A 13047-nucleotide genomic window follows, 5' to 3' on the forward strand; every position below is an offset into this window, starting at 1 on the left:
AATGCTGCCAAGATTCAAGCTAGTAATGCGGTAGGGACTCAGCTTCAGTGTAATTTCGAGACTGAGACAATTCAGCTATGTTAGGATAAGCAGCCAAACATTTGGATTTGGATGCTTAGTCAAAGCAAAACTCCAGATCTTCTAAAAGCTCCCCTGCCACTAATAGATATTACAAGGTTATCTGTGTCCATACGAGATAGCTATTTTGTTTATTATTACATTTAACTAACACTAGACACTCCCCAATAAGTGCTTTTTAAAAAACAAAACAAAAGAGGATTGCACTTTATCCATTAGTAAAATTATCTGAGTAGATTATGTGCCATTTTATCTTGCTGTCCCCTAAACATAAATCCCAGATCAGAACCCCAGATCAAAAATCCATGGGCCCGATTCTGCACTGCCCTTGTGTAGTCATTGACGCCTGTGCAAAGTGAGTGCTTATCAGAGTTCTCCACTCATACACCAGTGTTAACACTCCCTCTGGCACATACTTTGCAAAGTAGATTCATGAGGTCCCAGACAGTGAGAGAATTAAATTCCATATTTTTACACTGTTGTGAACCAGAACCTGAATCTGAACATACTTGAGCTGTGGGGCTTTGAAATCTGACTCAGAACTTGCCAAGTGTTTGAATTCGGCCAAAGACTTGCACTGGGAACTCAGGTCCAAAGTCTTTGACTTCTCACTGTATTTATCATGAGAGGCTCTAGGGCTGGGTTCTCAGCTGGAGTAAGCCAGCATAGTTCCACTGAAGTCCAGTGCTAGGGAGCTGGCTTCTAATGCCTAAATTATATAGAATGTACAAATACTGAAACTCTTTTAATCTTTCAGACAATGTTCTGATTAAATGTTTCTCTGAGTTATCCTTGGTTCAACACAATTTCTACTATTCTATTACATCTCAAGAGCCTATTTAGTCTATAACTTTTTCTCCATTATATTTTTCAGTCCTTTAGCCCTGGCCATTTCTTATAAACTCCATGCAACTTGTGCACTGCAAGAGCTATAGTTTAGGTTGCAAATCAACTTTGATTAGAACTTTCTTGGGATTTAGTACTTTGTGGGTTTGCCAATGGCCACTATTTTCCAGCAGTGAAACAAAGTCACAATGCAGTACCTTCCTTAAAAACACCACTTGCCTTTCCGCTGTACATATACTGAGTGTTTATTTCTGCTTGCAGCACTTTCAGGGCTCAGCACACCAATATCTGAACTGCTGACATCCAAAGTGTGGAAATCTCTATTGACAAGCATTGTTAGGTTGATCTATTGAGCAGTATTTTTGAAATCGGAAATGAGTGTGTGTTGTGCCTCCTTTATGATGGATATTGTTGGATGCTACTCTGTACCGTGTGGATGCTTGTGCTGCGTAAGTGCCTCATCCTACATTCCCTGCACCAAAGTCAGAGCTGAAGGCATGCCAAATCTCTCAAGTTCAGTTTTTAAGTAACCTTAATTAGACTGTGTGCATTAATTAGACTGTGCTGGCAGAAATGATGCAGACCCGACCTCCTCTTCTGTCTTTGTCTTGGCGTGGAGGATTATGCATATGAGGAAGCAGGAAGGAACTTTAATGTGTGACTTAACTGGTGGGGAGAGTTCAATAAGGTCTGTGAATTACTTGCTGATAACATCAGCATCGGCAATTAATCATTTGTAATATTATGGAAGAGGTGTTGATATATTAGACTAAATTCTCTGCTGGTGTAAATGGGAGGCACTCCACTGAAGTCAATGGAGCTAGATCCATTTACACCAGCAGAGAATGTGCATTTAATTAGAAGATCATAGTTAGCATTGTGCCAAAAATCCACCATTGCAAAACATAACGATTTTCAGGTTTACTCCTTTTAGTTATTTGCTGGTTCCCACTGGAAGGCAGTTACCACAGGTGCCATTTGACCATGGAAACAGCTCGCTTGCTACTGAAATAGGGAATTTCTGCACCCAACTCCAAAGAGAAAGTCAATGTTGCAGCTGGGACTAGAACTCAGGAGTTCCTGGCTCTCTATATGCCCTATGTTTGATCCACTTTATGACTACATTATATAATAATATAGCCATTTATATTCATAAATACTGTTTAAATCCAAACTCTCTAATAGTTACACACATAGAGATGTTACTTAATACTAGAAGCCTTTGGAACCCAAGCTCCAAACTTCTGGAGGATTGTTTGTACCTAATAGGGTATTGTAATTGTTTTGTGGTGATGGAAAATGCCCAGTAAAAGTCTTATTGTCTGGATGATTTGAATTTAAGCTAGGAAGAGAAGAAAGGCTCCACTTTAGGGAAACATCCCTATTCAGGAAAGCACTTAAGCACAAGTCCAATGGCTCAACAGAGTTGAGATGTAAGCACGTGTTAAAAGTTGAGCACATGTTTAAGTGCTGCCCTGAATAGGGAAGGATTTTAAGCCCATCCTTAAATGCTTGCTTAAATTGTGGTTTCAAAAGCAAGTGCTTTTGCCTGGTGATATTCATCAGTTTTGTGGAAGTTTCCACACCATTCGGTATCATCACATGTAATTTAAGGGCTCTGATATATGGGATCCACGAAGGTGAGCAGCATGCGCACGAATCTAGGGCTGATGGGTCTCCTGGCTTTCCTGTGAAGTTTTTTCTCCAGTTGCCCTCTTGTCATCACATATGTGATCTCAAACCTGCCACTCGAGAGTCACCTTCCAAAGCCATTGCGGAGATGATTAATCCTCATCTTGTTCACTGATCCAAAGTTCTTGACTATGATGCTGAACTTCCTTGCTTCTCAAAATAAACAATAGACCACCCGTGTAGTACATTATAATGTTTATTACTTATTCTCATTTTTATTTTGTGTTTCAATTAGGTTCCAGAATCAGACGATTATAAAGCTGAATCAATGGGAACATTAAAACGATTGCAGAAATTGGTCCGAACCAAGAAAGCCAGTATACATAGTATGGATGATGTCAAACATGTTTTGATACCTCTCAGTAAGTAAAGAGCCATTTTAGTGTACTTGCATACATTTGGAAAATGTCACTTTACTGAACAAAGCAATAAATTATCTTGCTTTGATCTATTTTTGAGTGCTTTCAGCAGATCACTGATCAGATTGTGTAGCCGTTCTTTGTCTAAAGTGAAAGCATTAGCATAGACCTATGGTGCATTTATGGATATGTCATTCAAAGTCTAGATGCTCTGTATCACACCTTAGATGCCATACCAAATGTCACTGCACTGCTATGATATCATAACAAAGGTGATACGTGGAACATTATTTCCCATTGCATCTGTTTATATTTAGTAATAAATACTGTTTCCTGCAACTGAAGAGGGGTTGTGGGGGTTATCCTAAATAGCTGAGTAGAACACCCAGCTTGGGGCCATTGTGTTTTTTATGAAGTTTCACAGCTTTATCTCACATTTACATGAAGAAGGCAAAACGCACAGAAGAAAAGATGACGTTTATCAGTCCTTGAGTCAATGGCAGTAGGAGGTGCTAGAGAACACAACAATCTGTGGCCCAAGAAGTAGGTTATTGTTGCAACACACCTGATTGCTTGGAGTATCCCAAAGTTGATGCCAAGCAGGTATTCTAAAGCTGATGCTGAACCCAGGTTATTTTCAAGTGCTTTCACAAGATCACCGATCAGGTTGTGTAGCCGTTCTTTGTCTAAAGTGCAAGCATCAGTGTGGACATGTGGTGCATTTATGTGTAGGATTATTTTGAAACTAATCCCAGCAAAATGAGTTGAGACCATTTAATGAACTGCTGCCCCAGCTGGATCAGTGATGCCGTAAAACCACATGAGGAAATTCAGGGTTCAGCAGCTACTTTGAGATTTCCATGCATAGACTATGAGTAGGTGAATTATTCAGGAAAATATTCCGGTCTCTGTCAATTTGTCTCCTAAACCAAACTCACACATTGTGTGAGTATTGCATCATAATGATGTTTGTATAATGAAGTCACCATATTCAATGCAGAAATTACCATTATAATGGCCCTGTTGGAACCAGCAAAATTCTCCAGGCTTCTGAGGGAGCAGCAAGACATTTTATCAAATGGAAAATAAATCCTGCTTTGGACAGAGTCATTAACCTATTAATCAGTCTTTTCCATCTCTCTAATTGCCATTATTCTTTGAGTTTACAGAGTTTTTGATTGCTTTCAGTATATACAACTCATTGGGCAGCATTTCAAATGACAGCAAATACTCTGACTGCAAATGCAACAGGTTGTAAAAAGAAAACCTTTTACATTTTTAAAGATCCACCTCAAGACTCCTGTCTCTCTGAAGAGGAGGAGGAAGCACTGATTTCCTGCATGAAACTAACCAAGTCCCAGGAGAAGAAGGTCTGGAAAGACAATCCTAGGCGAAAGGAAAAAACTGAGACTAAAGCAGATTTTATTTCTGCTTCGTTGGGAAGATCTTATACTTCCAGATTGAGCAATACAGGAAATATTTCCATCCATTCAGAAACTGAATTTCAGCTATGGAGTGACTGGAAGCCCTTTCCCAATAATCAGCTCTGCCCATGTGATTTCGTGATCTCAAAAATAGAAAAGTGGGAAAATTGTACTTGTTGTTCTCATCATCCGCATCTTACTTGCTCCATCACTGATGTGGATCTTCCATATTCATGGGTAAGTGGTTTCCTTTACAATTAAATATGTCAGCAGTGGAAACTTATTGAACATCAATTTAAGAGTCGCTTGAATTTAGCACATGGTTATCAAAAGCGAAATAATGAGGGGGGAAATTCAAAAGGTCAAATTCAGATCTGATGTGAACAGTTGAACTCCATTTGAGTTGAGTCCACTTACACCAAGTTTGGATTTGGTCCAGGATATACAACTTGCAACAACATAAATACCAGTGGTGTAGTGTTTGAATATTTTACACCACCGTGTGATCTACCAGGGTGTTTAAACTTAGGATCTTGCTATATGTCTGTACAACAGTATATTGGATTCTTCAGACATTCTCATACGGCGTGATCCAAAGCCCACTGAAGTCAATGGGAGCCTTTCTATTGACTTAATGGGCTTTGGGTCAGGCCCTTAGCAGTCACTGTAATGAGCTCCAGAATTCTATCCAGAGGAATATCAGCAAGCGGTGCAATTGCCAGAGTAATGTTTGTGCCCTTTGTATCAGGAGGGACCTGATTTTGAGGAAACTTTTGTGGCTCTCAGGGATTCATGCAGCCAATGCTAGAGATGCAGAGTTTGATCTCCATTTGGAATAAGCTTTTTTTAAAAAAGATTGTTTTAAGGGTTGTTTAAGGCTGCAAAGGCCCAGAGTGTGCCTGTATTGCATGGGGATGGAATGGTGCAGGGAGCCTTCCCTTCCCTTCACTGCTCACATTTCAGCACCTGCACTTTCCACAGAGCGGGGATTGTTCCCTGCTAGCATCTACTGAGCTACTAGTTGCTGGAAGAGGTGCTGGGAAGAACCAGACGGTGGCCTCTAACCCTCCCTGCACCATGCCCATTTACTCATATTGTACTCGGGGTAGAGTCTGGTTCTCAATGTGCAGTGAACACAGCCCTGCGGGAGCAGAGGCTGCTGCTGCCATCCGCTGATGCAGTGGCCAGAGGGACACCCAGGTAACTGAAATGTTAGATCAAAGACTTCAGCCTTGTTTTGGATTATATTGAAGACAATGTGAGGTTTTCTTTACTACATTTTTTGTTGGGAATGCTGTAGACATGCCTCACTTAATATGAACATACCTGGAAACATCGGTGTCCTTTTAAAAAATCCTGTCTAGCTTTTTACACAAACACTGTGGTGGTGGTGGTATTCTTTACCCCAGTGAGATTTGTTCAGCCAGGGTCAAGGTCAAGTGCCAGCAAAAGTTGTTTTTGATTTCAGTTTTTGCGGGGGGGTTGTTATTGAGCCATCTGCTTTCTTAATTAATAGTTTTCTCCCTGATTTTAATTTATCTTTGTGGGCTTAGACTCTTTAGATTCAGATTATAGAAGAGAGTGAGACATCTCATTCTCTCCATCTGCATCCTATCAACTGGCTCAGAAAAAGATTACAAGGATTAGATTTTCGGTTTTGCTTTTCAAGAATTAATAGACTCCAGAAGTGGCTCTTTTGCATGTGAAGGGATCAGATTTAGGGGATGATGTGGAGGGAAATTTTGATGTTGATTTATCTATAACAGTAAAAATAGTGTATTTGAAAATATTGCCTTCAACCCAACTTATAGTTAAGGAGTTTTTATTTTATTGGCTTGGCTTGGCTAATATTCTCCTGCCTTTGGTCAAGTGTGAGGTGGAACAGACAGACTGAACTAATTGTCCTAAAATAGATGTGGTTGTGCCCTGCTTTAATGGGACAAGAGGAGGTGAAGGGGAACACTCTACATGCAAGACTAAGTTTCCAGGACTCGTTTCAAATAGACATGCTGTCTCTGAGCTAGTTTGGGGACAGGAGAGCACCTACATTTTAGGTTGGATGCAGTGTCATCCAACAATGCCTTGGATATGTATGCAAACTTGGGGACCTCAGCTTTACTTAAATCATTAATGGTTGGTGCCTAATTAAATAGTGGCCTCATTAGTCAGCATGAAAGACAGACATGAATCTCAATCTGACACCCTGCCGTCCTGAGAGATAATGAACAAAAAAACCGAGTGGAACCAAGACTAACTCACTCCAGGTTTTCTCTTCTGAGTACTTCTCCTGCATTGTCTCTTCCTACCCACTACCTCAAGTTTCAAAACTAAGTGCCCCTCTTCCCAATTCTTCTCATCCCCAATGCATGACAACATTATTGTATCTTCTCAGCCATTTTAAGATGGCCTTCAAAGTGCTACAACTAGGTGCCAGAATAAGCAACTCTAGGACTGACTACAAAGGGTACTCATCTGCTGTCACAGCAAATCTGTACCTCACTGACCCATTCTATCCACTGAGTTCTCTCACAACCACTAAATCATAGAGAAACCCCAACCACATGGAACCCCTCAAACTCCTCTAGCTAAACTTTCCCCTGTCCTTCCTAATTTAGTCCATAGTAGAAGCATGCCTTCCTCCGATTCTTTCCTCTGTGGGTGTCAGAGAGAGAGAGAGAGGGAGAGAGAGAGAGAACTAGGATCTCATGTACTGTCTCCAGCTTTATTATTATATGAAGGCTTATGGAGGCTCATTATGTAGCATCGGAGCACTTTCAGATTTCAGTTCTGTAACAACGTAATATACAACCACATGGATGAATAGCTTCATTATCAGTCTATAGCTAAAGCACCATCTGTGCCTCTTCCACATGAGTTAACTTAGACACAGAGTGTTTTTCTGCATTGTTTACCCATTGAAAATATAATGGGAAATAGAGCAAAATTTTGCTGGGGAAAACACATCACCTTTGTAGCTTTTTGGAATCTCAGATGGTTTCTGTGTGCAATTATTGATATCAGCGTGTGTCCCTGGAAAGATGTTATTCATAGAATCTATTATTCCTTCCTCCTTAAGCGAAAGTATAGTATATTGCAAAAATTAAAAGGTACCTATAGACACAGAAACTACTTTAACACTGGGCTGTAACACTCATTTCTCTACTCGACACACTTTGAAGTAGTGTTGCGTGCAGTAAATACTGTAATGTTAAGTGTCAGCTGAAAAACAGGGTGGAAAAATGATCAGATGCCAGTTTAATAAGCACTTGACCTTTACGAGGGTGGTAGTTCCTTTTTTTTGGTCTCTCGCTCTTTCTCAAGCTATTCCACCAGCAAAAGACTATGTCAATTGTTTGTGGCTTAGATTTTTCTGAACACTTTGTGGATTACTAGAAACTCTTCTTGTGCTATTTATAATTTTGAAATCTTGCTCTCCAGACAGGGCAATAGTGTATTTAGAAGTGTCACATCCGGAAAGCAGTGATCATAGCACTAGGGCTAACCTCCAGTTGTTAAAAAAAACAAAAGTTTTTTTGTTTGGTATTTTTTAACATAGTCCCATAGACTGTATTCAATACAGGATAAAATAATTGCTTTACAAAATATATTATACTATTTATTTATAGAAGTATTTTGATCTTGGACTTGGACAAAACAGTAGCCCAGGTATTTCTTTGAAGTATATCCTTCTAATGTCACACTTGCGCTACTAATATATTCTTGTATGGGTAACCTTTATAAGATACTGTAATGGATCATCATGTGGGATGCTATCATGAGTATTGTGGTATACCAAAAGTTTTCAGACAGCTGTGTGGCTAGCCTACTGTGACCGGGTCCCTGGGGTGAAACCTGGACTGTGGGACTGCTGAGCCCTCTATCCCACCAACCTGGGCTGGCCCTCACACTGTGATGCTGATGTCAAGTTACAAGCCTCTGGCAGGCACTGCACTTACACAGCCATCCACAGGCAGGGACATACCCTACTGTGTCACATGAATGATCTCCCAGCCACTCATGAACCAACAATAAAGAGACGCCAGGCAATCCCCCCCACTCCTCAGTCCCGCACTCCAGAACTGTATCATCTTGCACTGGTCAGAAGCCTGGCCAGTATAAGTTCATTACCCAGTCTGCCCCTCCCTCAATATGGAGAGGACACACACTAGCCTTTGTAAACTGAGCTGAGATTTCCCATGCACTTCAACCAAAAGACACTGTTTTAGGTAAAATATAAAACAGATTTATTAACTACAGAAAGATAGATTTGAAGTGATTATAAGTGGTAGGCTTAAAGGTCAAAGTTAGTTACCTTAGGAAATAAAAATAGAAACATGCATTCTAAATCCTAAACTCTTAGTCTAAGCAAGAGTTGAATTATACAGCTTTTCTCACCCTGACAGATGGTATAAGCAGGTTACAGTTTCTCAATACACAGACTGGGACTCTTTTCCAGCCTGGGACCAAACTTCCCGAGTTTAAACTCTTTGTCTTCCAGATGTGTTTCCGGGTGCTGAGATAAAGGGGAAGGGGAGGGGGAGGAGGAGTAAGGCCAAGTGATGATATCACTTCTCTATTATACTTTCTTCCAGCTTGCTGGAAAGATATTTGCTGTGACATGGGTTAGTCCACCCGCAACGTGTACATGCCTTCTCTAAGAAGTTTCTAGGACAGTGGATTGTGTGTTGATGAGCCGTTAATCACCTGTGTGGCTCCTTTGATGCAGCTGAAAGGCTGGCCTGTGGGCATTCCTGATCTCACAACATTTTTCAGAAATATATATATGTCAATATTTCGTAGCCTGATGTATAATGACAGCACCATACAATCCCACAGAATATTAATATTCAACAGATCAGTGCTTTTAAAATGATACCTCACAAGGCATACTTTGTACAAAACATATCCTAATTATATGCCAGTAGTGACTACGGCGGTTCTGGGGTGCTACTTTGAAGTACAGAATGTCACACATACCAAGTACATTGTTGTGAAAGACAGTGCTGTCCATTGTGTAAAACAGTGTCCTGGGATGTAGAAGATTTGAGTTCTGTTCCCTACTGTGTCATTGAGCTGCTGTATAAGTCACATAATCTCTTTTAGAAAGTTTTTTTATTCACTTTCCCACAATTGGGGTAAATGTATGAGATCCCGGTTATTACAACAGTGGCTTATTTTTCCCCACCTGCAAAATGAGAATAATAATGCTTATCCACCCTTTTGCAAGGTGCTTTGAGATCTACAGCTGGAAGTGCTAAATAAGTGCTAAGTATTATTATCTCCTTTGTAATATACTTTGAGATATACAGATGAAAAGTGCTACATGAGAAATAGATATTGTTACTATTTTATGATTAACTTGAAGGGAGGCTTCTTCATACATTTTCCCCTTATACTATAGACTGGGTTTCCCAACGTTTGAGGCTGCTTTCCCTCCTGTGCACCCCTGGCAACCTCTGGCCTTTCTTCTCCCAGGACCAGTTCTACTGGTCACCACGGCCACTTTCCAGCATCTGTCCTGAGCCTTTGTTAGCAATACTATGTAGTTGCACAGCTGTTTCTCTGCTGACCTGCTTTCCTTCTCAGCCCTGCTCACAGCCACTACCTTGGCCTAGCTCTCCCAGTCTTCAGCTGCCATCATGCTTTTCTTCCTGGCTTTCCTCCCCTCTTCCTCTCCCCCCCGCCCAACACACACACACACACTCACACACACTGCCTGCAGCAAGTTCTTGGCTGCTTCCTCCAGTTTTCTACTCACATTCTGGCATTGTCCCCTGTCTGTCACTGTTGTCCCTGATGCAAAACCTGTTTACATATCACTACTGCTACAATGACCAGTGTCTCCCACAACACACCTTTCAAGATCCATGGGTCCTACACAAACCTATCACAACATCTGATGTACTAAATGCCCCAATAACAACTATGTGGGTGAAACCAGACAATCACTACACTCTCAAATGAACTCTCACAGAAAAATGATAAAAGGCAAAGACACCACATCAGCTATGGGTGAAGACTTCACAAAGCGATCACTCTGCATCTGACTTCTCAGTCCTCATCCTCAAAGGAAACCTGCACAACACTTTCAAAAGACAAACCTGGGAGCTTAAATTCATAACTCTGTTAGACACTAAAAACCATGGACTAAAGAGAGACATTGGATTTATGGCTTATTACAACAATCTGTAACCCACTAAACACCAGGGTGCCATCTCCCCCCCTGCCCCCCCCAACTTTATTTTCTCCTTTTCCCCCCTGTGACTGGAGAGGCGTTAATTGGCCACTTCACCTTGATTGGTCCCTTGAAATATGTGTTAACTACTTATGCTAAACAATTTGTTCCATCTTATATTTAGCTGCACTCTCAGGGTAAGTCTTCAAGATCAACGTTAAAGCTCTGCCACAGCGGCGCTTTAACGTGGCTGTGTCGTCATGGCACCAGTCACTGTAATAAAACTCACCCCCCACGAGGGGAGTAGCTCCCAGCACTCAGAGCGTGGCCCCCAGCGCTGGTGCACTGTCTACACTGCCACTTTACAGCGCTGAAACTTCCATAGCTCAGGGGGGTGTTTTTTCACCCCCTGAGTGAGAAAGTTTCAGCGCTGTAAAGTGGCAGTGTAGACAAGGCCTAAGTACATGTCCCAGACCTGAAGAAGGGCTTTGTGTAAGTTGGAAAGCTTGTCAACACCAACAGATGTTGGTCCAATAAAAGATATTACCTTACCCTTCTTGTCTCCTTAATATCCTGGGACTGACACTACGACAGTGCATACTTACCGTTCCTGATCATCATGGTTCTTGTAGGTGCTACCTATTAGTTAAGTTCTGATGTTGGCCCCTGGCTGTCTTGTGGTGACCAATGACGTGATCATTCTCCTCCAGGTCATTGTAGCGGGTGCAGGGCATCCAGTAATGAACGGAGAAAAGAATATGCACTGTGCTGCAAAATTTATTTTAGGAAGTTGAAAGCTTCCAGTTCTGCTTTTTGGCTGTCTCAAGCCTAGGGGACATTTAAGAGAAAGATGTCTACATCATTGCAGACAAGTTAGTGTTTTCTGCTGAGCAGAACTGTGGTGTTTTTTTCTTTATAGTTTTTTGGCTGTGCATTTTCATAAGGTGCAGGGCCATCAAATTGGTTGGTTTTTTTTGTTTTTGTTTTTTTACTTCTTATCCCTGTTGATTGCTGTAGGCCTGCACATTGCTTCAAAAAGAATTCCAGATTAAATTTAGAATTCTTAATTGGCATGCACATACCTGACATATTGGGAAATCTAAGAAGATCTTTTCTGAAATACACATTTTAAAACTGGGTAACTAAAGAGCTGGGTATTATTATAATAACTGTAGTTACCCCAATTTCAGGAAGTAGCTAATATTTCTGAGCTGCGGCTATTACTTATTTTTATTACAATAGCACCCAAAACATGCTAAACTCTACACAGGAAAAAGGGCCAGATTTTCAAGAGGTGTAAATCTGTGATTTCACAGGAGCTATGCTGATTTATACCAGCTGAGAATCTGGCCCACAGTCTCTGCCCAAATCAGCTAAAAGACGCACAATCTGGTGAAGTGTGGTTGCCAGGGCTACAACAGAAAACAGTCAGGATGATGTTAGGTGTGTGTGTTGTGTTTTTGTGCCATGCTTATTTGACTGGGTTGTTTGTGGGTAGAAACTATCCCACTGTCCCTCTAGTTAGTTTTTGTTAATTCCTGACTAAAGCCTCTCTACAGACTCATAAGGATAATTGTTTTTTATTCAAATCCACTAAAATCCTAGCTATACTCCCCCATTCCTCATGATCGCCCTCCTCATTCCCTCAACCCAGCGTCTCACCCTGTGTCCTAGCCACAGAATTAAGTGACTAGTGCCTTCATGATGTCCTGGACTGTAGAGTGTGATGGTGATCTGATGGGAGCAGGTGACATGGGCTAGAATGTCTATTGCACAATCCAAAGGCACATACAATTTGCCTGCTTTTGGATTTTGTTCCAAACTCAAAACGCATCCTAGGTCTCTCAGAAATGTTATTAAGGTGTTCTAATCTTATGAGGGAATGGGCCTGATTTATGCCTAAATGTGGTGTCAGTTCCCTGTGAAATGTGCAGGATTTGCATGGTTTGGATACTTAAAAGGATGAAAAATCAGGAGTTGTGACTGGTTCGGTTGGAGTTCGGGGCTCCTTTAAACTTGAATCAGAAAATAAGGTGAACCCATTAGAATTGAAACCAAAGATCTGCATGAACCCAGCAAACAGAAACTACTGAGTTTCACATAGCTTTAATGTTTCCAATGCTTTGAAATCTGCAGCCCTTGATTTTGTTGCATATCGGTGTGTGTTTGTTTAAGAAAATGTAGTAGCTGTAAATTTATAAATGCTTTTTGGCTCGCTTCAGCAGAATACAGAAAATGAGTGCAAATCACCACTTAACACGAAAAGCCCAATTTACTCAGGCTCTGTGCCAGGAACTAAGTGGGTAATGGGGAGGGTGCAACTCACCCCACGATCCATGGGTGTGACACTGTAACACATCTCCGCAGACACTACTAAGCCCCGGGGGCTTGAATATCTGCTGAGTCCCCTCTACATCTCCAGTACAGTGATTTTTGGCCACTTTTCTGCCTAGTCATTATGGGCCAGGCTGCA

At 41.2% G+C, this 13047-nt stretch overlaps 1 protein-coding gene across 1 annotated transcript in view; it reads left to right on the forward strand.

Moving 5' to 3' along the window:
• Positions 1 to 13047, forward strand: part of SAMSN1 (SAM domain, SH3 domain and nuclear localization signals 1) — a 114503-nt gene that overhangs the window by 50842 nt on the left and 50614 nt on the right. The window contains exons 8-9 of the mRNA XM_074946836.1: positions 2852 to 2978; positions 4260 to 4636. Coding sequence (XP_074802937.1) covers positions 2852 to 2978; positions 4260 to 4636 — 504 coding nt within the window. The remainder of the gene's footprint in view (positions 1 to 2851; positions 2979 to 4259; positions 4637 to 13047) is intronic.

Source organism: Natator depressus, chromosome 1, assembly GCF_965152275.1.
Source record: "Natator depressus isolate rNatDep1 chromosome 1, rNatDep2.hap1, whole genome shotgun sequence".
NCBI classification, from domain to species: domain Eukaryota; kingdom Metazoa; phylum Chordata; order Testudines; family Cheloniidae; genus Natator; species Natator depressus.